Raw genomic sequence first — 27,332 nt, 5'->3', positions numbered from 1 at the left:
GTCGGACTGCGAATGCGCTCTCTGGCGAAGGTGAAAGCGAAGAGACAAGGTAAACCATCACTTCATCTACCTTTGCAGGCTGTTGTTGTAGCTTTGCAAGTCAATTGAAGGACAACTTTGTATTATTCCGCCATCATTATCCCATTCAGCAGTAGGTTCATTGCATAAGAGGGGAATCGTTATTGGGAAACAAAACGAACAGGTTTAGTTTAAATCCATACCTATGCAGTATCATATTATTATTCTTGCTCAGTTACTGCATTCCGTGTGTTCAATTTGTTTGATTCTTTGAATAATTTGCAGTTACTAAGATGGGGAGTGATTTGAAGGCATGGGTCTCTGACAAGTTAATGTCACTACTGGGATATTCACAGCCTACGCTTGTTCAATATGTTATTGGGCTATGTTAGTGAATTTTCTCTCTTCACTGAATATATATTATAGTTGGAAGTAATTCTGATTGGTTGGCTTGGCAGATGAGACTGACATTATCATTATTTTCTTGCACAGCCAAGTCGGCAGCTTCGCCTTCTGATTTTGTCAGTAAGCTTGTGGATATTGGATTGTCCTCAACAAGTCAAACCCATGCCTTTGCCAAAGAGATTTTTGCCAAAGTTCCAAGGAAGGCCTCTGGTTTAAGTGTGAGTTATTGTTCTATCATCAGTCTCTATATAGACTTAAAAGTCCAGAAAATGGTTTATTCGCTTATTTGTTATATTCAGTTTTATGGAATTCTAAAATAACTGTACACTTACTTGTGTTCGGTCATGGTGACAGTCTTACCAGAAGCAAGAACGCGAGTCTGCAATGTTGGCCAGGAAACAACAGACTTACACAATTCTTGAGGATGATGGGGACGAGGATGCCGTAAATGCTTCACTCACTCCTGCAGCTTCACAGTCAATAAAAGTGGACACACGGAAGAAACGGTTCAGGAAAAAAGCCGACAACATTGAGGATGAAGATGATGAGGCATAATGCTTACACTATTATATATAGGTCTTGGTTTTGTATTTGTGGTAAGCTTGTTATCAACTGTCCTCTAACCCGTTCATACTTTGTTTTGACTGCACAAAATGGTGCAGGTAGATGCGAAAGTTGAACATGAGAGACAAGTAAAAAGACGAACTTCCAAAGAAGAAAGTGATGATTCTGAGGTATTCTGCTAAAATATTTCTTTTCTTGAACATTATCCTTCAGTAGGAGTTAGAGGATGAAAAGCAACCAACTTCAATTAATTAAAAACTAGACTGGTAGAGTAACTTTTCTCTCTTTGCTAACATAAGTTGCTGTGATGAAAAGTGATCTATACGCTTCTTTTTACTGCTTTTATTATGGTATAATTCACAGACATGTCATACATGGCTAGTTAAAGGCCTTATGCTCGTACTGGATTTCCAATTGTTGTAGTCAGAGGATGAAAGGAAAAAGGACCAAAGAGAAAGAGAGGAGTTAGAGCGCCACCTTAAAGAACGAGATGCTGCATCAACAAAAAAGGCAAGCAAGTTCATTTAGATTGGATTTTGCTGCCATGGATTCTATATTATTCATTTTTAATGCTATTGATCTAATGGAGATAATTTTAACTTTATGGGCCTGACGATTGTTGATTTTGAAATATGTTATGCCAATATGCCTTCTGCTAAAAATCATCCTGAAGGTTTTTATGTTCTTCCATATTCTTAGTGAGTTATCAGGGTAGAACTTGGTTCAACATTACCTATTAATGAGCGATTTATGACACATCTTCTTACCAGAGTCTTCTTTTTCATCTTCAAATTGTACTTAGTAAGTTTGTATATATATCTGTCATAAGTCATAGGGGATCAATATTGATGGGTTGAATCTGCCACATTAGGATATAATTTTCTTGTGTCATGTTTTGACTCAAAAATAATTCTAGTCATGGAAATGCAATTATACAGTGATATATGTTCCTTTAATTAATTTATTTCTCTTAGATGTGATATTCATTGTAGAAACACTAACTCTGTTTCTGTACATACTCAAGAATCTAGATGCTGTAGTGTTCCCTTTGAGGATCATCTGTCAATGTTGTAACTTCACACAAAATGAATATGCAGTTACTTTTTGTTGCTTGGATTGTACCGAAAATTTGTTAACTTGCTTTATATTTCGTTGTTCTTATGACTTTATACTGTTTTAATGATCATGTTCTGTTTCCTTCGCATTTCAGGTAGTTTGAAATCAAATTCACATTTATACTCAACTTCTTATGTTTGTTTTCTGGTAGTATATTTTTCTTAATTTTTTTAATGTTTTCTGGTTGACAGCTAACTGAGTCAAAGTTATCACGGATGGAAGAAGGTATGCAACTCTCCCTGCTTTCCATTGCCTTCAGTTTTTCACTACAAAATCTTCATTTTTAATTCTGTTGTCTTGTGGATTTTAAAATAGCGGAAGCACTTCGTAGATCTAGTGCAAAGGAAGAAGATGGGATTGGTACTTTGAGGTTGGTTGGATGTATATCATATTCATGTCATTCACTTCTTTTGCATCTATTTTGGTACATATATGATTGATGTCAAAGTCTCCCAATATATAAATTTTTGAAAAATTTGTCCAAATTTTCCAATAATTGGTGAATTGGTGATTTTATATAGATAACCTTAAAATATCCTCAAGCAAGCGTGATATTGTTAAATTGGATGATCATGGAGACTAGAATGTTCAATTTTCCTAGGTATTTTCCTTTATTTTTTTAGAAAAATCCTAGGTATTTTCTTGAACTGTATATGGTGGTAAAAAGAGAAAGTTTCTTGTTTGTTAATTGTATTATCTAGTTAAAATCAAAACACACTATAGCATGTCCTAACAAAAGAAATTAAAGGCTATCATCAATATATTATAGAGTGTTTTAATAAGAACCTCAGCGTGGACTATTTTTATTTTATTGATAATGTTATTTGGAATAGGAAGTGACCCCCTTTTCTGTTTTGGTTGTATGACACAGACATCCTCTAATCTCTCCTCAATGCATCTTTACGATGTTTCTCCTATCAATCTTTATCCTTTTAAAAAAAATGATCTGGCATAGTAACAATACCTAGCATTAGTTATCCATTGGATGTTGATCAATAATGGCACCTTCACAGATTTCCTTTAGTTTCTCACCGAAGTCACCTTGATGATGTTTCTCCTTTTGAACAATCTTCTCAAAAAAAAAGAATCTGACATTGTAACAACAAGACCCTACCATTGGGTGTGTCATTGGTCAATTATGACACCACTAGGTAGCACATTTGGATAAAATTATGCATATTCTCAAATATCTTGTATACTAATTATGTAAATTAACAGTGACTAATCATATTGTATTGAGTATTGTCTCGAATACAAATCACACTTAACATATGTTAAAACGAGTCTTTTATTGGTGAATGAGTATGCGGGAGCATGTGGTTAATAATATTATTGAAGGTCTTAGAATGTCATCAATGTAATGAAGCCTAATATTTTGTCATTTCATCAGTATAATGACACTTATTGATTTCTCTCATATTATCTGTATAATGATGCTTGATAGTCTCACACCATTTCAGAAAAGTTTCAAGGCAGGAATACCTGAAAAAAAGGGAGCAGAAGAAACTGGAAGAGCTTCGGTATGTTGGAGTTGTCTTCCACCTCTTTTACTATTTTATAATTACATTTTGTTTCCTTTAACTATTTATTTTCCACTGGGCAAGTGATTGGTTTTGTACCTATAATCATAACTCAAGAGCTCCCAGAAAAATAGTTTACTTTTTGTTCATTCAACATTCTTACTTTTGGAAATTCCAGAGATGAAATAGAGGACGAGCAATATTTATTCGAGGGAGTTAAATTGACTGAAGCAGAAAATCGAGAGATGAGGTAATTATTAATCTTATAATTCTCTTCATTAGTTGTCTCTTTGGTAACTATTGTGTTCTTCGATGTTTTGGGTTCCTTAGGTGCCTTTTGATGTTTTGGGATTCCTTATGTGCTTTTTGATGTTATTGGTTCATTTTATATTTTCACCCCTGCAGACAAGATCCTAGCTTCTTATGCAAATAAGTATTGTTTGATGTTTAGAAAAGATAAAATAATGTTCAGTTTCAAACTCCCTTTTACATGAAACAAAATGGGTAACTCTGAGATTTCAAAACCCTTCTCAGTGCTCTAACAAATAAAAGAGAATGGAAAGTAGGCCTGGTAACATTGGATGGTGCCTTTGGCCCATGTGTGTTTATTCTCCAGTGCCAAGATTTATCTACTTGTTAAATTTTCTTATGTAACAACTTATTCTACCTATGTATTCTGACAGATACAAAAAGGAGATATATGAACTTGTCAAAAAGCAAACTGAGGAAGCTGATGAAATAAATGAGGTAGGTATCTTCAGCATCATTTTACATCAGATCATCTTGCATCTAATATATGGCATCAGATGCTTTTATGCAATGTTTTATGTGGCATCTATTTAACATAATGTACATCGTGGTATTTTTATGTCTTTCTCTATTCCCACCCTCCACCCCGGTGATTGTTTTCATCATTTCTTCACTTGATATGGACCTTGCTTTGTTTTTTTCTGTTCTTTTTTGCTTTTGGGGGAGGGATGCAAAACTTCTGCCTTGGGAAATACATGAGTTAAATGAAAGTGAGTAGAGAATACAAATAAGTGTAGGCAGTACTACAGGGACAACCTTTGCTTTGTTTTTATGGTCATTTTTGCTTTTTGGGGAGTGATGTGAGAACTTCTGCCTTGGGAAAATAGAATAGTTAAATGAAAGTCAGCAGAGAATAAAACATGTGTAGGCACTACATGAGCAAACGAACTAGGCGTGTCTAATCTTCACATGCAGTTGGTGCTTGACAATAATGAGTTAGAAACTACGAATTCCCAAACATGCTTAGAGAAAAAGGGCACCAAAAATAAAGATGCAATAAACTATCTTCATGATGATGGCAAAGTCAATATCTACTAGCCAAATGAACATCATTCCTTTTAAGCATCTCTTCCACATTAATTGCCTCAAACCATAATGAGCGCTTTGGTACAAAATATTTTGCATATCTAATGTATTTGTAGAGAGGTCCCTGGATTGTTAATAGTTATTATCAGAATGTTAGGATTATGAACACAGCAGTTACCATGCCACTTCAGATCCATTTGGGTTAATAATAATTTTTTGAAGAGGTTTCTATAAATGTTTTAAGAAATTTATTGACTAATGGGAGTGGGAGGTACTCTGGATATACAGAAGATACCATCGTTTTTGTTACACCAATATGGGTTTTCTAATGAGCTAAGTAATACTTATATTTGTTTCAATTTATGTAAATCATTTTCAATTTTCAAGAGTTCAATTTGATGCTAGCTCTATGAGTCAATCATCACCATGAAGAAACATTAGGCGTTACCTACATTATGCTTATTCATTTTTGTTAAACTCGAGTAAATGGAGTACATTATCTTACATTAGATTTGGTGAAATTTATATAATTAAACAGGAGAGTAGTAGAATAGATAATTTGTATGGATACTGGCTGCACATGAACTATTATCATTGAAGAGTTCAATTTTTATGATAATGTTTGTCTATGACATGCAAATTGAAGAAAACACTTATGCATGCAGTATAGGATGCCTGATGCTTATGATGAAGAAGGAGTTGTAGATCAAGAAAAGAGATTTGCTGTTGCCATTAAGCGTTACAGGTCAATTGACCCACCATATTGCCGGAATATATATTTTGGATCGAATGCCCTTTTTATGAAAAATCTATTGATTATATGCTCTATTTGAGGTTCTTAGTTGTGATTTTTTTTCGAATGTTAGAGATTCAAGTGCTGGAGAGAAGATGAATCCTTTTGCGGAACAGGAAGCATGGGAGGCGCATCAAATCGGTGGATACTTTTTTAATGACCTTGTTTTACTTTTGTACCTTAATAAATATGTTTTTTCTTATCTTCGTAACTGTATCTGCAGGAAAAGCAACTCTTAAGTTTGGCTCCAAAGATAGAAAGCAAACATCTGAAAACTTTCAGTAAGTTCTTGCTTTAAACTTGTAAGTTGTGTTTTTGTATGTTATGATCTAATGAATTCTACTTGAGGAGCATCATATTTGATACATGTTACTTCTGCAACAGGTTTGTTTTTGAGGATCAGATTGATTTTATAAAAGCATCAGTCATGGATGGTGAAAATGTATGTTGACTTGATCTTCTTTTACTCATATCTGCTCACACCTAGCTAATTTACCTCTTTCTATATGACAATTGTAGGTGGGAGATGAATTGTCGGCAGAACAACTAGAGGAATCAATAACAAAGTCAGCATTTGAGAAGCTTCAGGTGTGTATTTTTTTGTTGATATGCAGGTTTTAGGGAGTTTTTATTTGATTTTTGTCTTGAAAATTATTTACTGAAAAAGATGCTTGATGAATAGTTGAATACGGTTAGTTATACATTTAGCATATTTAGACTCACAACATCATATATATAATAAACTGGTTTTTTATAATAAAAAAACAACTCTTAACATATGTCAACATCAAAACTCAACAACTGCAACAAAAGCTGTTAAAACTGCTTCCAAATGAGCTAATGAATTATTGTGAACTATTTAAAATAACTACCACTTAACCATAGAAACGGGCTGTGTATGGGAACGGCGACACCATTCCCAACCCAATATGAGCTAATGAATTATTGTGAACTATTTAAAATAACTACCACTTAACCATAGAAATGGGCTGTGTATGGGAACGGAGAAACCATTCCCAACCCAATATGCCCCAAGGCCACTCATTTTCAAATGAGCATTATGAAGTAGAGATAGAAAGGAGGATAACCACACATGCTAACACCATATTGGTATGGCAAGAGAGCCTTTGTGACTCTAGACATGACATTCAATATTTTTCCGTTTCCAAGAGAGAAGAGAGGATGCTGTTCTCTCAATTATGGGTTTCTCAAAAAAAGAAGAATTTAGGGTTTCTCAAAAAAATAAGAATTTAGGATTGAAGAGAAGAGAATAATAATAGCCGAAGCTTGGGACATTAAGCTGGAGAAACCACTTGGAGAGGGAGACAAACTGTATTTCCCTTTCAACTAGCATTATAGTCACATTATTTACAGTTATGCAATTATTACTACTTACATGTATCATATACACATATTTTCCCAAGTAATTGTTTGTTTGTTTGTTTGTTTATGTCTTAGTATTTGGACGATGCAACAAATATGTAGCATTTCTAACCTGTTTCTACTCTTCTATGTAGGCAGATAGAAAAACCTTGCCCGTTTTTCCTTACAGGGAAGAGTTACTTAAAGCTGTTAATGAACATCAGGTTTTTGGCATTTTCCAAATTCACTTTTTAACATATTCTACCTTAAGTTATTAGGTGTTGACACTGTATTTCTCATATTTACTCTTATATAATTTTGCAAATTTAGGTTCAAGATAGCTTGCATTATGGTTTTTTACTTGTTGCTATGTAGGTACTTGTCATTGTAGGAGAGACAGGGTCAGGAAAAACTACTCAAATACCGCAATACCTTCATGAAGCTGGGTATACAAAGCGTGGAATGGTTAGTAATCTTTCTTTTCAATGCTGTTTTTAAAGACTCCACTCATCCACAAGGTGTTTGTTGACCGTAATGACATAATATTACTTACAAAATACTAGACTATTCACAAAATATAACTTTTGTCGATTTGTGAAAAAAAATATTATCCTTCAAATATATATATGCACATAAAATAATTGGAATATTAATCTCATATGTCCCATTTATTCTTTTTGGGATAGAGTGAGGAGGGAGGATTTTTATTTAAAAATGTCAACTTTTCAATGAAAGTAAAACGCAAGATGCGTTTAATGAATTACATATGGGAGGGAGAAGAGAAACAAAAACAAAAGAACAAAAAGAGAAGAAGAAGACTAAATGACAATAAGATCAAAAAATTCCCAACCTGTACAAAATCCCTTTTTTCGAATAGAAGCAAACGCGTGGAGCATAAAGCCTTTGATGATTTCAACTCCAAAACTTTTCTCTTGGAATGTTCTTTTATTCCTTTCTTTCCAAATTGTCCATCACATTATGAGGGGTATAGGGTTCCAATCACTGATGTTATTGTTTGCTCCCTCACTTATTCATTTTTCCCAGAAGTCGGCACCTCCCACTGAAAGTTGAGAATGTTTTGCACAAGGACCCACACGTCTCTTGCAAGGTCGCAAATGAGAAGAATGTGATCAATAGTTTCCTCTTTCTTTTTACAGAGACAACACCTACTGGCCAAATGTATTCCCTTTCTTTTAAGTTTGACGGTAGTTAAAACTCCCCCATGAATCGCTTCCCATGCAAAAAAATAAATCTTAGAAGGGATTTTGGATTTCCACACTTCTTTCCAAGGGAACCGAGTTGGTGCCCCTTTGATGGTCGCATGGTAGATAGCACTAGTCTTAAAATCTGGGGAGCCAAACAGAATAAAATTATCGTCAGACTCCGGTTGAATTGTAACTTGCATAAGGATTAAGGGTCTCCACTAAGTTGGCAAGTCTGTCCTCTTTAGCAAGCGAAAGGCGGCGATGCAATGTGATTCTCGATTCAGTGAAGCCAGAAGTTAGTCTATAGAGTCAGCCACTCTTGCTTTCTTTTTATTAGAGATCTCATATAAGTCCCGGGAGGATTCAACCAATTCCCCCTTAGGATGCCACGTGTCATTCCAGAAATCAATTTTCTTTCCGTGATGTGGATAAGGGATGGATGAAAAGAGAGAGACTGAAGTGACATGGATGGCAATGTGGGTTTAGAGTTAACGTTTGGTTTGACTATTTGTAGCTTATGTCAGTGAGGGTCACATTGAGTTGACTTTAAAAGTTCTAGGAAAATTAATTGAAGTTAATTCATATGAGGAGAATTAAAATTATGAAAATGTTCAATGGAAGAATACTGATTTCCTAACATTAATGCAAGAGCTTCAAAAGATCAAAAGAATGATATGTACTATTGTGAATAACTATAATTAGACATGGTGTTCTGGATATTCGCTTACCATTACGTGGCTTACATAATCTTGTTTTTTCTGCACAGATTGGTTGTACTCAGCCACGTCGTGTTGCTGCGATGAGTGTTGCTGCCAGAGTTGCTCAAGAAATGGGTGTTAAACTTGGGCATGAGGTCTGTAGTTTGAAGCTCATTAGCTAGCTTTTCTTCTTGCTAATTCATTGTGGCTTTATTGATTTTATGAGCACTACAAAGTTGTACAGATGCAGATACTAAAATGATTAAATAAATTGATGGGACATAGGTCAAGTCAATTGACTAAATATCTTACAAAACGAACATAGGTTTTTTACTTTGGTTTTAAATAGAGAGGTTCTTAAATTCATACATTGAAGTTTCTATTTGTATTGCATGATGGAGTTCTCTTGTGCTGTAGGATGGATGGAAAGAAAAGGAAGAAAATAATTGAAGGAAATGAAAATTCTAACTATTATTTTAATGATTACATCTGTTCACCTACATTTTCCTCCAAATTAGAGTTGTTGAGATCTAATGAAACCTCTAATTTGTCGCTAGTAAAATTAGGACGTTGATTCAAGAACTGATTACAATCACTTGATACCTGTATTTGGAGGGTATATTATGAAATTCACTTACTATGCATGGTTTTCCAGATTTCACCTGGCACGTGGATCTTTGGACAGAAAGATTATCCTTTGTAGGACTTTGATAACCTTGTGTTGAATGTCAGTTCTTAATTCTAACTTCCATGGTAGCTTGACTGGATATTTTTTTGTTTCTTTGAAAGACAATTTTGGTTTCTTTCTGTTACTTCAATTGTTACCTTGTGCTTAGACTTCCTTAATTGATTATTACCACCATTTTCAGGTTGGTTATTCTATTCGATTTGAAGATTGTACATCTGAAAAAACAATACTGAAATATATGACTGATGGGATGCTACTGCGGGAATTTCTTGGTGAACCTGATCTTGCAAGTTATAGGTGAGTCATGTTTTTGACATGTGATGGCTGACTTGTTATGTGAATATCTAATTATCTAATTATCTATTGTTTAATGTTTTAGTGTGGTGATGGTGGATGAGGCTCATGAGAGGACCCTCTCGACTGACATTTTGTTTGGTTTAGTAAAGGTAAGTTTACTAGCTACCAATGTGCTGAAATATCAAAAATGTTTTCGTAAACCTTTCTTGATTCTTTCTTTTGTTTACTTAGATATTATAAGTAGCTTTCCTATAGTCATTTATTGTATGGAAAAGCAGCAATTCCGTATGGCGTCTTCTAGAAAAACTGTCTTGGTGGTTCTTTTACTGGGTTCACTTTTTTTTGTGAGACCTCATGTTAATATTCTAACATCAGCAGCGAGCTATTGTTGCATGCATTCAAGACTTGTTTGTTACCTTTGTGGGATTTTCCTGTAGAATTTAAGCTGATAAGAGTCCTTGTTTTATTGCACACATTCAAATTGTTTAATGTGAGATCACTCTTGATCGATTTAAGTTATTAGGGTACTAATTTTGTTGATTGTATTAATATAAGTTGGTTATTGGCAGGATGTTACTCGATTCCGTCCTGATCTGAAGCTGCTTATATCAAGTGCAACTCTTGATGCTGAGAAGTTCAGTGATTACTTTGATTCTGCCCCTATTTTTAAAATTCCTGGGAGACGGTATCCCGTTGAGATACACTATACAAAAGCCCCTGAAGCTGACTACTTAGATGCAGCAATTGTCACAGCTCTCCAGATACATGTTACTCAGCCAGCTGGTGATGGTGATATATTGGTCTTTCTCACTGGTCAAGAGGAAATTGAAACAGCTGAGGAGATACTTAAATTTCGAACAAGGGGTTTGGGAACTAAGATACCCGAACTTATCATATGTCCCATATACGCAAATCTTCCGACAGAGTTGCAGGCTAAAATATTTGAACCGACTCCAGATGGTGCTCGTAAGGTTGTGCTGGCCACAAACATTGCTGAAACATCTCTAACTATTGATGGAATCAAGTATGTTATTGACCCAGGATTTGTGAAGATGAAGTCTTACAACCCTAGGACTGGAATGGAGTCATTGCTAGTGACTCCCATTTCAAAAGCCTCAGCAAATCAACGGGCTGGTCGATCTGGACGAACTGGTCCTGGAAAATGTTTCCGACTGTATACAGCTTACAACTATTATCATGATTTGGAAGATAATACAGTTCCAGAAATACAGCGAACAAATCTTGCAAATGTTGTGCTTAGTCTTAAAAGTTTAGGCATCCATGATCTTTTGAATTTTGATTTCATGGACCCACCACCATCTGAAGCATTACTGAAAGCCTTGGAGCTGCTCTTTGCCTTAGGTGCACTAAATAAGTTGGGTGAGCTAACTAAAGTGGGTAGGAGAATGGCTGAATTCCCCCTTGATCCAATGCTATCTAAGATGATTGTAGCATCAGAAAAACATAAATGCTCAGATGAGATTATTTCCATCGGTGCTATGCTTTCTGTTGGAAATTCAATCTTTTATCGGCCCAAGGACAAGCAGGTCCATGCTGACAATGCACGGATAAACTTCCACATTGGAAATGTTGGCGATCATATAGCATTGCTTAAGGTATGTTGTATAATCATATCAAGACTTGTGCAATATCTGGTATTATTTCTTTTGTTCAAATCCTATACTTGTATCTGGCTATGAATTTTCTTGTTGTCTTTCTGTTGGATTTTTTGTGAATGCCTCATTTTGATTGAGATTACAAGTTCATTGAAGGGTTCTTTGACATCTTGACCTGTTGAATGAAAATCAAAATCTAAAACCACCAGTAGCTATATTCTTGAATGCAACTCTGATCAACTGTTCATGGTTAAAGAACTCATTAAGCTTCTGATATTTCTAAATTTTCAGGTTTATAGTTCTTGGAAAGAAACCAATTATTCAACACAATGGTGCTATGAAAACTACATCCAGGTTTGTGTCTCCTGGTCTATGATTGCTTGTCCCGATTCTTAATTTTAATGGAGTTTCTTAGTTTTTTTCAAGTTCTCTTGTTCTATATACGATATATTTTCTAGATGCTAAGGACCATATGCAATATAAACTATAAACTATGTCCTACAACTCATGTTAGCCCAAGTGGTAAGAGTCTTGAACTAAGAGTTTGAGATTTCAGGTTCAATGAGGTTGAGGTCATGGTGGTGAGATGAGGTCCTAGCCTCTTCCAGGGAAAACAACTTGGTCTGAAAATAAATAAATAAAGTTTTGTTCTTAAAATGGCTTTCTAATTTTGCTGGTTGTTCCAGTCTTTAACCATGGGCAAATACAACTTATGGTCTATTATCTTCTGAGGAAAAAACTGTCTAAAAAATAAATAAAAACTATGTTCTTAAAATGCCTTTCTAAGTTTTCTGATTCTTCCAGTCTTTAACCACTGGCTAATACAACTTATGGTCTATTATCTTCTGAGGAAAAAACTTGTTCTAAAAAATAAATAAAAACAATTTTCTTAAAATGGCTTTCCAAGTTTTCTGATTATTCCAGTCTTTAACTGGTGCTAATGCAACTTATGGTCTATTTTCTTCATTCTTGTCCCTAGTATATTGTTGTCAATTTTGTTTATTGCAAGTTCTTTAGGTTCAAACCAGTGGGTATGACTTTTACACAGGTTAGAAGCATGAAGCGTGCAAGAGATATAAGAGACCAGTTGGAGGGACTTTTAGAGCGGGTTGAAATTGAACTAACATCTAATGATGGTGATTTTGAAGCAATAAAGAAGTGCATAACCGCAGGTAAATACATGGCCCTCCTGGATTCATTCTAATTGTCACCATAACTTCCCTAAATTTGTCTCTTAGCATTTATTCTTTTGGTATTGCTATTTTATTGGCAGGTTTCTTCCCCCATTCTGCAAGACTGCAAAAGAGTGGAGCTTACAAGACCGTCAAACATCCCCAGACAGTTTATATCCACCCAAGCTCTGGTATAGCCCAGGTACGAAGTGTTCTTTTGTTACTGCCCACTTGTCTCAATTATGAACTCTATGGCCAATGGTGCAATGATTAAACAAAAATTAGCATGATCTTGAATATCTTTTATATCCACCTTTTCTTTTTTCTGTAATGAAATACTTTACTTATTCTAGTGTGATCTGTATAAAAGGGAATTTTCTGTTGACATGATTGTGGTTATTTAGAACACTGTCCTTTCCGTTGATACAAAATGATTTAAGAATTATTTGCATGAGTAACCCAATACTGGTTGCAGATTCTTAGCATGAAACATTTACTGTTTGTAATAAGTAAGAATTTAGAGATGAAGATGAGCAGCTTAGGTTGAAGATGACACAGAAAACAAATGAGAGACTTAGATCGAATATGCGTAGAGAGGATATAGACTATACCATTTCCAATCATGCCTATTAAATGGGAATCCTATCCCCCCTCTTATATAAGACTTTACTTTTTTGAGTAGTCAATAGACCAAGTTTCTTGTTCAAGAGTTGGACGAGGATACTTAAAAAGAATTATTTTGTAGACTTACTTTTATAAATGATATTATCTTAACCTGTAATTTGTTTTTACAAGTGTAATTGGACTTACTATATACAAAAAAAATCAAATAAATTCAGTAATTTATAATAAAAATAACATCACAAAATCAAAACCAGAATCAAAATGAAGCAAGCCCCAATTCTTTGATTTATGTAATTCTGCTTCCTAATATGCTCATTTACTGTCTTGATGATTATTGTTGGCTTCATAAGAAAGTACCAATGACTTGCTCTATTATTTTCAGTTGCTTCCAAGATGGGTGGTCTACCATGAACTAGTGATGACAACAAAAGAGTACATGCGACAGGTAAAGTATAAATTTCTCTTCCACTTGAGGTCTCTTGAATTCAATTTTGTAACCTTCCTTAAAACTCTGCAGCGTATGCAACCTTCCCTATTAGGCTTCCTTTTTCTGCATTGCCACTCTATTTTGCGGATACTGCTGTCAAGTATGAGTAGAAATGTGCAATGATCATTACCTTAATCTCACAAGAAAATGGAATTGCAGGTTACAGAGCTTAAACCTGAATGGCTGGTTGAAATAGCGCCTCACTATTATCAGATGAAGGATGTGGAAGACAGTATGTCTCTTTCTCTCTCTCTCACTCATTGCTTTGCACACACAAAAATAATAAATAAATAAAACCTAGTATACTACTATTAGTACTTGTCATTACCTTCTCATTTTCTTGGGCTGAGTTAATATATATGTTTTTGCTTATGCACATATTCTTTAGTTGAAGACTAGCCAACATACAACAAGAGAAGTTGTAGATAGTCAGCATAAACCTTATTTTAAGATATCTGAGCTGGATAGTAGAAGTAAAACGTATCTTTGTGCCCTACTTTAGGATATAGAGATTCTGGAACCAATGCAAATTGAACCGGTTCATCATCTATTTATGAGGTTATTAATGTAAGAATAAATGAAGTTTAGGTGGGGAGATGCAAGAACATGAAAAGATGCATAAAATATTGGAGATTGAGAAGATTATTTAGAAATTCGCTCAAATAATTGCTCCATCACTGTTTCTTTATAAAGCTGCAGATAGGTGGTTTGAAGATATCATTTTTACTTCGTAAAATATTAAAGTTTGTATTAATAGAGTTGTAAATAGGATTTCTAATACAAAAAATGCATATACCAAGTTTGCACACCTGTGGTTGGAAGATTTGTTTTTAAATATTACGATTTCTATAATACAAACAATATTAGTGGTTTGAAGTTTTGTTATTTGAATATTTCACTGTGCCTGACATGTCACTCGATCCATGTATGAATTCTGTTATTCATGTGCATGTCAAGCTTTCAACAGTTTGAGCTTATACCAATAGTGGTTTCTCTACTCTTCCTTCTCCTTCTCCTTCTTCTGGTCTTAAATAATACGGTCTTATTATGTGCAGCTGCATTGAAGAAAATGCCCCGTGCAGAAGGACGTGCCTCTGAAAAATAGCTTCTTTCGGGAGGGAAAAAACTAATCAGGCCAACAGTAATGTATCCTACTAATACATTTCGAGCATGTTCCCAAATCAAAATGGACACCAGAAGCTGCCAGGAAAAGAAGAGTGTTAGAATGTAAAAATCTTTTTATAATCGCAAAATTTATTTAGTAAATGTTGGATTTTTTCATGTCCTAAAATTTAGTTTTATCCTCCTGAAAGATATTCAGCCTTCCTTATGTATCTATCAGATTGTCCTTGTCTGATTCTATTTGCATAACTAATTGAGGAAAGACTGCATATTGGTTGAGATTTTTTGGGATAATATTGTGCCAGATCAATTCACTGTTAATCTTTCAGGCCAGTCAATAATCTCTTGTTAAGTCTTCAGTTTTATTATTCACAGGGAACAATATTAATATTATCTTGCAAGCCTGTTTGGAAGTTATTAGGTTTGATTGTTCCTAGAATTTGGCCTATATTTGGGGATTTCACTTGACATCAAATTAGATAATTCAAAAAAAACAAAAACTTTAAAATCTTAATATAAAATTATTAAAACTTAAACATTATAAGTGAATAACTAACTAGCATAGATAAAATTTAATAAAAAGTAATTGTAATATTAGTAAATGGTAACATAATTTTTAGTAAAAATAATTTGTTAATATAAATGCATTTTATAGTGTGGCTTTGGGAGTTTCCTATATTCTCAATGTTTTTATTATAAAGAGTTAAATCTCATTCATTCAAAGAATAATACTTATATATAAAAATTAATTTGTAAATAATACAAATTAATATCTATAAAATCAAAATTACAAGATGAGAATCTAATATTAAATATTATAATAAATTTGTAAAAAAAAATTGATGGTGAAGATTCAACAATCTTGCAATTTGTTGAAAGTTGACTCTAAAAAAACAAAAAACGATCTCGTTTGAGTTTCATAAGGAAAAATGATGAATTAGTGCAAACCGAACAACTCAATCAAACGGTGTCGATTTTTTTATCAAATATTTTGTGCGGTAGTTAAAATTGTCTTTATTCGTGGGTCAGTAAACAACGCCAAAAAAATAAAAATTTTGCAAATTTGATAAGTAACCATTTACCTATCTGATCAAAATAATAAAAAATAATCATAAAAATCAAGTGACAAGTAGGAGGGCGCTCCAAATGAAAAATAGCTTAAATTATTAATTATTGAACAAATGAGAAATAATTTTAGAATAAATACATACTTGAAAAAAGATTAGGAGAGTAATCGGTAGATATGAGCAACAAACTAGCCAGGAAAGATTGAGAGTATTATTCGGATTATAAAAATCAAAGTCGATAAATTTAGTGCCAAATCGAAGAAAATACAATAGAAACTCAAACTGAGTGGTAGATAGTGAAATGAGACACCTTTCGAATGTTAAAAAAGTCAATAAAGGGGATAAACCGTCTTTCCATTTTTCTAAAGTTTTTGTTTTCTAGAGGGAAAGAAAATTTTCTTATTTTTTCACATTTAATTCAATTGTGAGTTACATTTAAAAATAATTAGAAAATAATACAAAATAAAATCGACAAAATTAATACAAATAATTGATAATTTAGATATCAAATTTTATGAATAATTTCTAATTGAGAATATCTAACAATCAAGCAATTTGTTAATGAATACTTCAATAACAAACTTATTTGAGTTTCTAAACGATGAGAAATTAAAATTGAGCAAACCGAACAAACTAATTAAAAGATGTCAGAAGAATCTCTGCCAAATATTATAAGTTAGATATAAAAAAATTAATTAGTAAACAAAATTAATCCAAACAATTGATAATCTAGATATTAAATTGTATGAATAATTTATAAAACTAAATATTCAATTAAGAATATCTAACAATCAAGTAATTTGTTGATGTACACTCCAATGACGAACTCATTTGAGTTTCTAAACAATGAATGTTGAAATAGAGTTAGTCGAACGAATCAATTAAACGATGTTAAAAGAATCTCTACCAAATATTATGAGCGGAAATTGAAATTATCCTTAGTCAATGGTTGATAAACAACGATAGAAATTGATTTTCTACATATAGGGTCGATCCCAACTTTTGGACCGCCCTAGTTCTAGTTATAAAATTGTAAAAAATTTGTTTTTTATAAAATTTTGAATCCATGACCAAATAAAAATTCTCAAGTGATGAACCACTATATTAAACATTTTTATGTTTAAAAAGCTAGTGAATTTAACTAAATATTTTATTTATTTTATTAAACGAGCTAGCATAGCACGTGGACTTATTGGGCGTATTATAGGGTCGTCTCTATAGGACTGAAATAGTGAGGAACCTATACAAATTATGGAAGAATACTCTCTATATGAAATATCAGATCAAATAACTTATTATTAAAAATATAAAAAAAAAACTCTAAATCTCATGATTTTGTCTCATTTACTACATAAGAATGACAAATAGAAACCGCCCTGCAGTAATCGAACCGAATTGTCCTGTTTAGAGTGGGGTTTGACCGGTTTGACCGGTAGTTAACCGAGGATGTAGCGGGGATGATATTTGTGTCTCCCGCCTCGATCCGCCTCGATCTCACCCCGATTTTGCCACAAACATTATAATAAACACAATTAAATATATAAAATCACAAATATATTTATTTATTTATTATATTTTATAAGAGTTTTAAATTTATTTCTTTATAATAATATAAAATTTCAATATATTAAAATATATATTATATTAAAAAAATTATATAATTTTTTCTAGAGAATATGGTATAAATGGTGCCCCGTAAGGACTCTCCGTAACCGAATAAGGCGGGGATGGTAATGTATTCCCCTTCTTGAGTCGCCCCATTATCATCCATACTAAGAAGGGGACGAACAAAGGCTCAAGAAAGGATCACCAACACAATCGGATGGTAAAATAATAAACGACCCAGCCAACGGTTGAGAGTATTATTCAGATTATAAAAATTCAAGATGAAAAATCCGATCCGACTAAATAAGAATTCACACCAAATAAAACATAACACAAACTCAAATTTAAGTGGTAGAAAGAAAAACGAGACACACTCGTCTCTTAAGGGGTAAAGAAAACTGTTTTCAAATACTTTAGATTTTTTTTTTTTCAGGAGAAAAAAGAAAAATACATACCTAATAAAAAAAATTCAAACCTTTGTTTCAAATCACTTCATGATTTTACCCTTTAACTACAATTAGTAACTTAAAAAATAAAAAATTATATTAATATTTTTTCTACTAATTTATTTTTTAATACATAATATTATAAAATATAATTTATATACAAATATTTATCACTCATTATAATAATTTATAGATTTCATCCTTCTTATTTATATATATATATATAATTATAAAGTTTTTATAAATTATTATAAATTTACTTAAATGATAGGAGGAGAGAATTTAGAGAATGAATGAGGAAGTGAATTACTATTCGTAATTTAATTCACTGAAAAATTAAAAAGATTTATCTCTTCTTTTTCACCTAATTTATTTTATTCAATTGATTATTTAGTTATATATATATATATTAATATATTTTTTTTTTAATTTATGGCACTCTTATTACAATTCACCAGTTATAAGATTTTCTTTTCATTTATTTATAAATATATAATATTTATATTATTAGATAGGAGAGAAATATTTTTAAATATATATAAATAATAATAATGAAAAAAGTTATTATTATATTTAAATAATATAATATAATATTTTTGATTTTTTTAGAAAAATTGAAAAATAATTTCTTTTTTATCTCTTATAATGACTTTCTAGTATTCGAGGATATCTTATTTCTTTTTCTAACACTAAGATTTTAATTGTAATTATGTTTTGTTCGATTCCAAATTCTATTTAGTCTGATCTAATTTTCCGTCTTGTATTTTTTAATTCGATTATTACATCCACCATTGTTAGATTGTTGTTACTCATATCTTCTAAATGTGTTGGTGATATTTTCTTGAATCCGTGTTTGTTTCATTTTTAACAATAAATAAAATAGTACAAAAGGAGTAGAAATATAGACCAGATTCAAAATACTTGAAATTGAAATTGAAATTAAAATTAAAATTAAAATTAAAATTAAAGCTATGTTTGAACAATAAATTGTTTAGAAATGAATGAATATAGGTGTATTTATGTTATCATTTAAAAAATTATATAATGTATATTTTAATAATGTAAAGTAAAATTTCGATACTAGTTAAACCATTATGATTTTTAAAATCATGATTTTAAATTTTACTAGTTTATATATTATTTTAATCTTACAATTTTATATAAATAAAATAAATTTATACTTGTATATTTTAAAAATAATATTACTTATACAAATAAACAATTAATATAATTATAATTTGTGTAATGTCATTTGTTTATTATTTTTTTAAAATTAATTTTATATTTAATTATATATATATATATAATACTAATATATAACTAATATTGTTGTAAATAAATTCTTAAGATTTTCATGTAACTTCTGCATCCAACTAATTTATAAATGTCAATTTATTGTAAACTTTTAATTTAATTAATAAGAGAAATTTTTTAGATTTTAAGCTAGAAAAAAAACACATTCACATTTTGCACCATATTTATATTTAAAATTTGGACTTTATTTTAATAAAATAAAAATATCATCATAAAAACGAATATTTTATCTTTTAATTTTTTTTATCAAGATTAAAAAAAATGGAGAAATTGTCTAAACCCCTTAACCAAATAGGCCCAAGCGCAACAAGACACTAGACCCCAACATCAGGAAATCAAATAGGCACATGCTGAGATGCCCATGCCCCCAAAAGAACTTAAACAAACATAAATTATCCAAATTCATCCAAATTTGTTCCACAGTCCACACAGACAATCTTAAAAGGAACTGCAGCCATGTCAGCAACGATTTTCTCATAAACCGTTACTGATACCTCTTGGGAAGTTAAAACAACTTAATTTATATCAGTAACGGTTTTCTCATAAACAGTTACTAATACTCTATCAGTAACGGTTTTGGTGGAAAACCGTTACTGATAGAGTATTAGTAACGGTTTATGAGAAAACCGTTACTGATACCCTTAATTCGAAAAAAAAATTAATATATCTGTTACTAAAGACGCTGGTATTTGTAACGGGTTTTCTTGTGTCTGTTACTAAAGATTTTTATCAGTAACGGCTATATATAGCCGTTACTGATATATTTATAACAGTAACGGTTTATCTTAACCGTTACTGATAAATAATCAGTAAGAGCGTTCGAGCACCGTTACTAATCTTCGTTACGGAAGCCTATTTTTCCACTAGTGTAAAGAAATAGAGAATCCATTTGTTGAGCCCGAGGACGACAAAACTATAGTTGTATACGACAAGTCTCGGCACGATGTTATTGGACTTGTTTGGGTATTTGAGGCAGTGAATCCTTTGACGACATATTTGGATGTATTTGGTGTTCCTCACACAAGCTTGCTTGAATCCATTGCCGCTTGTGATTTGCAGCCTTTGTTTACATAGACATGTGTTGGTTGAATTTGTTACTGAATATTTGAATATTTGGCATTCTTAATTTGTTAATGTTATTTTTGATTTCATATTTCGCTTTTTTGTTCTTAGAATTGTATTTTTTTTTAAAAAGCAACATTATCATAAACGAAATCTTTAAACATGAAATAATGTATAACTTAAAGTATAAATTTGTATTAATTTATTAATACATAACAATCTATGTAATAAGCGCCCCTAATGTGATAAATTTATATATGTTTTTCAATTGTCAAAATAATATTGTGATGCAATCTTCGCTTTCTGATGAAGCGCTTGATTGATTAATATTAATTCATAATAATGTTATTCATTTAATTATTAAAATCAAATTTTTTTTTTATCAAGTCACCTCACCGCCACCTAACACCACCTTTTCATTAAATGCTGTCATGCAGCCATGCTGCTAGATTTGTACTATTTTCTCTCTCACCTGTCTGAGAAGCAGTCGACCATTTCTTCGCCGGAATGATACTCCATTGTCTACCATCGGCATTTCCTTCGCCGGAGAGTTCATTATAATATCAATCCATTTTCCTAAATTAAAATGGTACGTTTTTGAATGTCATCTTCCTTCTCTACTTTTCTTCACAACGTTTTTTATGTTTTTCTAATACTCGACATGAAATGTTCTGTTCTTGTTGATTATCAGGAAGGAATACACATGAACGAGAATGATATGAACGAGAATGATATTAATGATTTAAGGTATTTTGTTTAACTTCTCTAATTGTTTTCGTTCATATTTAAGCGAAGAGCTCTTCACTTATAGGATTGTTGATAATAGCTTGTAAAGCGAAGCTCTCTTCGCTTATTGGATAAATGTGAATAATAGTGAAGTGAAGCGCTCTTCGCTTATATTTCCTTCATTTTACAATCATCTATAAGTCTTGGTGAGATGAAGATTTATTTTCTACGTGTTCTAAAATTTAACAGCGAATCTGCTAGTTGTCGTCGTCAATTGAATTTCGATGAAAACGGCCAACCTTTGGAGGACATCGAAGCCAACTTAATTCCACATTTAGGTACGGAATTTGAGAGTGAAGAAGAAGGCTACGAATTCTATTTAGCATACGCTAAACTAATAGGATTTGGTATTAGGCGCAGTTCAAAACATGTTGACAACGATGGTAAAATACTGGATAGAGTTTTTTGTTGTAGTGCACAGGGTGAATGGGTAAAAGACAAACGTGATGTCTATGTAAGACGTAGCCGTTCTTTGACGAGGTTCGGTTGTGAAGCGAAATTGAAGATAAAGAGGGCAAAGAATGGAAAGTTCCAAGTGGTAAATTTAATTAGTGAGCATTGTCATCCTCTTGCAAGTCCAAAGAAAACTATAGATGCCATAGGAAAATTTCTGCAGTTGCAGGCTTACATATCGAGATTGCCACTAACGTTGGAATTCCTCCTAAGGCATCCCATGCTCTAATGTCTAAACAAATCGGTGGAAGGGAGAATCTTGGTTTTCTTCCTGAGGATTACAAAAATTACTTGCGAACGAAAAGAACTAGAGACTGTAATTTTGGGGATACAGGGGGTATTAGAGTTTTTGCAGAAAAAACAATAAAATGATCCAGGTTTTTATAATGCTTTTCAACTTAATGCGGACGATTTGATAACGATTTCGAATGCAATATTAGGTTCATGATTGACAGGCAAAATCATGAGTGCAAGACTCCCACACCTAAGGATTGAAGCGAAGTCCTCAATCGTCAGGCATATGTGCATTTCCCTAATAACAAAAGAACGAGTCTGCGTATTCCATCTGCTTTGCATGTGGGCCATCATTCCGTCGTGAACTCTTATTCGTAAAAGAGGTAGAATCTCATCTACATGATAGACACTAAAAGGGATAAGGTCATCGTTGATCAGACTTAAGTATTGCTCCAGCTGTTGCTGCTATAAAACCAGCATGTCTGGGTCCATCTCTACCTCCATCTTATGAGTATTACACTAAATGAATGAAGAGAATGAATCAAGTGTAGACACCGGTAAAGAGAGATTTGGGAAGGAGAGAGTCAAAACAGAAAGAGAGGTGAGAGTGAGAGTGGAGGGTGAGAGTGAGAGTGAGGGTGTGAGAGTGATGATGTTTATCAGCAGTAGTTGAAGTAATAAATGATTTTTCATTCATGAATTCACATCCTTACATAACTCCGGTAGGGGCATTACATGTTGTGAAGATATCTTCGTTTAGAATTTGAAAACATATAGTTAAGAAGATATCTTCGTTTATAAATTTGATAACATATAGTTACGAAGATATCTTCGTTTCTGATTTTAAAAATATGGTTTGTACCCAAGAAGACATAAGAAGATATCTTTGTTTAGGAATTTGAAAATATATAGTTAAGAAGATATCTTCGTTTATGAATTTGAAAATATATAGTTACGAAGATATCTTCGTTTATGAATTTAAAAATATGGGTACAAGAAGACATAAGAAGATATCTTCGTTTATGAATTTAAAAATATGGGTACAAGAAGACATAAGAAGATATATTCGTTTATGAATTTGAAAACATGTAGTTAAGAAGATATATTCATTTATGAATTTGAAACCATATAGTTACGAAGATAACTTCGTTTCTGAATTTAAAAATATGGGTACAAGAAGACATAAGAAGATATCTTCGTTTTTGAATTTGAAAATATATAGTTAAGAACATATCTTCGTTTATGAATTTGAAAACATATAGTTACGAAGATAACTTCGTTTCTGATTTTAAAAATATGGGTACAAGAAGACATATCAAACATCAATAAATTATAAGTTATAATTCCATAAAGTACATTAGTACACTAATGTCAATTGACCAGTTACACATAAGAATTATTGTACAAGTATAATTCCTTATAACACAAACAAATCTCTAAAATCTTGATCTAATTGCCTTCTTTAACTTAAACCTATTGACATTGTGCTCAGACATAAGAATTCTGTATAAATATTTGATCCTCAATGTACTCAAAGCTTCTTCGACCTTCAAAAGAACAAGAGAAAGTATAAGAACATATATAATTTTTAAATGTCATAGACTAACATATGGTATAACACTTACATTTTCTTCGTTGATGTCAATATCCCAATCCTTCACCGCTCCTCTATATGTTTCCATATGTCTCATTAAATATACACCACAATCTTTCTTGTTTGTATTGTCTTGCCATTTCAGCTTTGGAGCCGTTATCCTGTATTTTTTAACCTTTTCAGCAATTTTTTCTAGGCCTTGCCTTTCCAAGAAAGTCCCAAAACTATCGATGTGTTTCTTCAAAGTGGTATACTTGTCCAGAATTTTCATTTTATGCGGACGACGGGAGTTGTCTAGTATATCGATTCGGGAGGCTTTAGTATTCACACACACAAGATAGAAATGATCGGAATGGACGACAGGTAGGAATATCTGTAAAAAGAACACAAACATTTATTATTTGATTGCATACTCGTTACTTGGAATTGAGGGATATGTACATACCAGGTCAGCGAAAATTAGGTCTTGTTTTGAGACTTTGAAGTTTATCATGTCTTCTTCAAGGGCTTGACAAAATTCGAAGCAAGTAAACTGCATATTAACCTGCAAAATAAGTCTAGAGTATCAAAGTCAAGTACATTGAAGGATACATAGCACAAAAACAAGAGAAGCACTTACATGTGATATTGTTGAAAAACAAATTATCCGTTGTTCATGCCTTGGAAATCTACTGTATTTGTAGTGCACAAGTATGGCCCAAGCGTCCACCACTTTGCTCGCAATTTCTTCCTGCAGTTTCATTGTTTGAAAAAGTTGACGGGTAATATTACCCGGTGCAACTTCGTACAGAACGTCACTGCAAAATAGATTCATTTAGAAGAACATAACTACTTTCATATTTCAAATTTCTAAAAGCATGCTAAGTAACTTACCTTTCAGCCAGGTCTTCAGAAAACACAAAATCGGCCAATCTCTGTTCCTTGTTGGTTATTTTGTGGTCCAACTTATCCACAACCTCTTTCATGTAAGGGGATCGAAGGTGTACATGAATTATTGTGATCTTCCTCTTAGGATAGTCTCTAATGTTGACGCGTCCCCCCCCATCATCTTCATCTTCATCTTCAGAAGATTCAACAGCTTTAGAAGCCTCACCCCGTTCCTTCCCTTCACCCTAATCATTTGGTTCAACAATGGGTGACTGAGCTTTGTTTTCCTCAACCTCTTCCTTCCGTTCACCCTTATCATTTGGTTCAACAAGGGGTGACTGAGCTTTGTTGGGCAGAACTGCATCCTCAAAATCTTCCTGTTGAACAGGGATTGATTGATCTTCATTGTGCAGAACTGCATCCTCAAGATCTTCCTGTCGAACAGGGAGTGATTGATCTTCATTGTGCAGAACTGCATCCTCAAGATCTTTCTGTTGAACAGGGAGTGATTGATCTTCATTGTGTAGAACTGCATCCTCAAGATCTTTCGGTTGAAGAGGGAGTGACTGATTATCTTGATTGTGCTCAACTGAATCCTCAAAATCATTCGGTGTTCCACAGGGTGATGGATTATCTTCATTGTGCTCAACTGAATCCTCAAACTCATTCAGTGTTGCACGGGGTGATAGATTATGTTGATTCTCCTCAGCTGCATTCTCACAGGTGTATTCAACCAGGGGACTACTGATTTTCAAGCCCGCACTCTCTAAAGTCTCCAAGTGCCTCACTTGGAGGATCTTCCCCACTTACACGAACCTCAACATCATTCACCACCTTCAAGTGTTTCATGAACCCTTCAGACTCTCTTAGGTTCAGGAAACCAGCCTCAAAAAAAGGCTTCGGGTCAATGTTGCGTTTCTCCAACTCCCCTGATAGGTAATTAAGCTGTTGGGCTGTATCTTTAAAAATTTGCAGGATTTTGGATGTCAACATCTGTAGATTATGAAAAACATATTTTATTAGTCTCGAAAACAATAAACTATAGACAAATGTGAGTCAATTTCTTGTTTCCACATACCTCATCATCGTCTTCATTTACTTCCACCAAATCAACTGGATTCTCAGGTTGTTTATCTACTAGGCGCGCCCTTGCCCTGCCCAGCCCAAAACCCCCGGCACGAGCTTCTAAGGTGGTAAACTCTAACAATGTGACGTCATCCCAACAAGAGATGAATGGAAATTTCCTTTCATAAGGCTGACGTACATCTTCCACAAAAACACCATATAAGTAGCAAATCTGGAGTAAGGGAATGGGAAACATGTTAGTAAATATTTGATACCTATAATTATAAATCGTATACAAGAGAGGAATTATTTACCAATAAAAGGGTTAGAGGTCCATCAAAATATGGATTTTTATCTTTACTTTCTTTTTCTTTCCAACTTCTTACACTTTTCAACCAATCGTTGTAGTGTGAAGTGGCACCAGTTCAGCTCCTTTATGTTATCAATATCCATTAAGGATTTGAGAATTTTGAACCTGAAATGAATAAAATACATGTGTGAGTAATCACAAATACAATTAGATATATAATAGGTTTGAATACATGTTTACCTGGCTCGTGAATTTTGAACTGGACATAAAAAACTTGGGACAACAAAGACAATAAAGTCGATTTTGAAATCGTTGTCTGCACTTGTGTTACTTAATATCTTGGGTATCATAAAAAGTGTTTCAGGAGCTTTTGAGTCTTCCCCGGTACATCTGGTCTTCCAATCCCTCAAGAAATTAAAAAAATCGGGGTCCTTAGTCTTGTCCCCCCCAGCGGACTCAACTACGTTCATTGGCCCTCTCGGAAGGTTCATCACGAGTTGGACGAGATCTTCATCGATAAGGATCTCCTCACCGTTGGCCAATACCAGAGAACTCTTATCCGGGTCAAAAGATTTGATTACGTGTCTCGAAAAATGCCCCGGGCAAGTGGAGACACCCAATGTAAGAAGAGAACCAAACCCGATTTGCTTCACAACTTCCCTCTGTTCTACGCTCAATTTAGGAATCATTTGATAAAGGCCATGAGGGGATGATCTTGTTAGAAATGACACTTTCCTTTTTTTGATGGTTTTGGTTTTTTGGGAGATGGTGGTAAATCTTCATCGACTGGTGTAGTACATGGAGCAATATTAGTGGTTTCTGGGGGTGGTGCTGGTAACTCTTCATCGAATAGTGGAGTGGATGTAGGAATAACATTGGTTTTTTTGGGGGGGAAAAGTGGTGGTAAAATCTCATCAACATGTGTAGTACCTGCATCAATATCAGTAGCTTTGACAACAACTGTGGAAACTGATTCAGCAGTCGATGACTTCGTATTTGTCTTCGTGTTCGTCTTCGTATTTCTCTTCCTCTTCCTTTCATATGTAACCAAGTTAAACCTCGAAGTCATTATTTTCGGTGAGATAACATAAATTAGTATTCAACTAAATAAATGAAATCAACGGGTGTAAAATTAGTAGAAAATATATAAACACAATAAGATTAACCTACCTCTCTGGTTTATTGCGGGGATTGACGTTGGATACACGATGGGGGCAGTTTCGTTTTCGTTGATGCTGTTACAAACTGACAAAACGACCTCTCAGGAGTCGAAGGTATCCACTTCCATGTTGTTGCCATGGTTTTCTGACATTTTCAGAAGAAATCCTTGTAGAATAGAAGAAATCTCTAGGGTTTCAACGTTGAATATTTGATGATCGTCGGGAGATAGAGAGAGAAGAATATGAACAATTGCTTATGAAAATGAAGAGTGGGATTGTAGCGGGAAATTAAAATTATAACAATAAGTAATTGAAGCGAAGAAATATTCGTCCTATATCGTATCCTC

At 33.2% G+C, this 27,332-nt stretch overlaps 1 protein-coding gene across 2 annotated transcripts; it reads left to right on the top strand.

Moving 5' to 3' along the window:
• Positions 1 to 59: 59 nt before the first annotated feature.
• On the top strand, positions 60 to 15,303 carry LOC124915092 (pre-mRNA-splicing factor ATP-dependent RNA helicase DEAH1-like). Of its 2 annotated transcripts, XM_047455748.1 has the most exons (28): positions 60 to 202; positions 304 to 405; positions 511 to 641; positions 778 to 972; positions 1,086 to 1,157; positions 1,411 to 1,497; positions 2,295 to 2,328; positions 2,419 to 2,473; positions 3,564 to 3,623; positions 3,802 to 3,873; positions 4,307 to 4,370; positions 5,624 to 5,703; positions 5,825 to 5,892; positions 5,975 to 6,032; positions 6,136 to 6,193; positions 6,271 to 6,339; positions 7,269 to 7,337; positions 7,489 to 7,578; positions 9,085 to 9,171; positions 9,886 to 10,001; positions 10,084 to 10,150; positions 10,571 to 11,617; positions 11,909 to 11,971; positions 12,666 to 12,789; positions 12,891 to 12,991; positions 13,796 to 13,858; positions 14,060 to 14,132; positions 14,956 to 15,303. In XM_047455748.1, the coding sequence occupies exons 2-28, from the start codon at positions 312 to 314 to the stop codon at positions 15,003 to 15,005; spliced, it is 3,147 nt and encodes a 1,048-aa protein (XP_047311704.1). In that variant the 5' UTR covers positions 60 to 202; positions 304 to 311; the 3' UTR covers positions 15,006 to 15,303. The 2 variants fall into 2 exon arrangements, with proteins under 2 accessions (XP_047311704.1, XP_047311712.1); XM_047455756.1 differs by lacking the exons at positions 60 to 202; positions 304 to 405; positions 511 to 641 and having other exon boundaries at positions 878 to 1,019.
• The last annotated feature ends 12,029 nt before the right edge of the window (positions 15,304 to 27,332 follow it).

This window comes from Impatiens glandulifera, chromosome 1, assembly GCF_907164915.1.
Source record: "Impatiens glandulifera chromosome 1, dImpGla2.1, whole genome shotgun sequence".
Taxonomy (NCBI): Eukaryota; Viridiplantae; Streptophyta; class Magnoliopsida; order Ericales; family Balsaminaceae; genus Impatiens; species Impatiens glandulifera.
Note: the sequence above shows the minus strand (reverse complement) of the source record. Positions and strands in the feature narration are given on the sequence as shown.

Bases quoted from the DNA above. Each gene is read 5' to 3' on its own strand.
- LOC124915092 (XM_047455748.1), top strand. From the start codon at position 312: ATGGGGAGTGATTTGAAGGCATGGGTCTCTGACAAGTTAATGTCACTA. The intron at 973-1,085 runs GCATAATGCTTA...AAAATGGTGCAG, and splicing joins TTGAGGATGAAGATGATGAG to GTAGATGCGAAAGTTGAACA. The intron at 7,338-7,488 runs GTTTTTGGCATT...GTTGCTATGTAG, and splicing joins AAGCTGTTAATGAACATCAG to GTACTTGTCATTGTAGGAGA.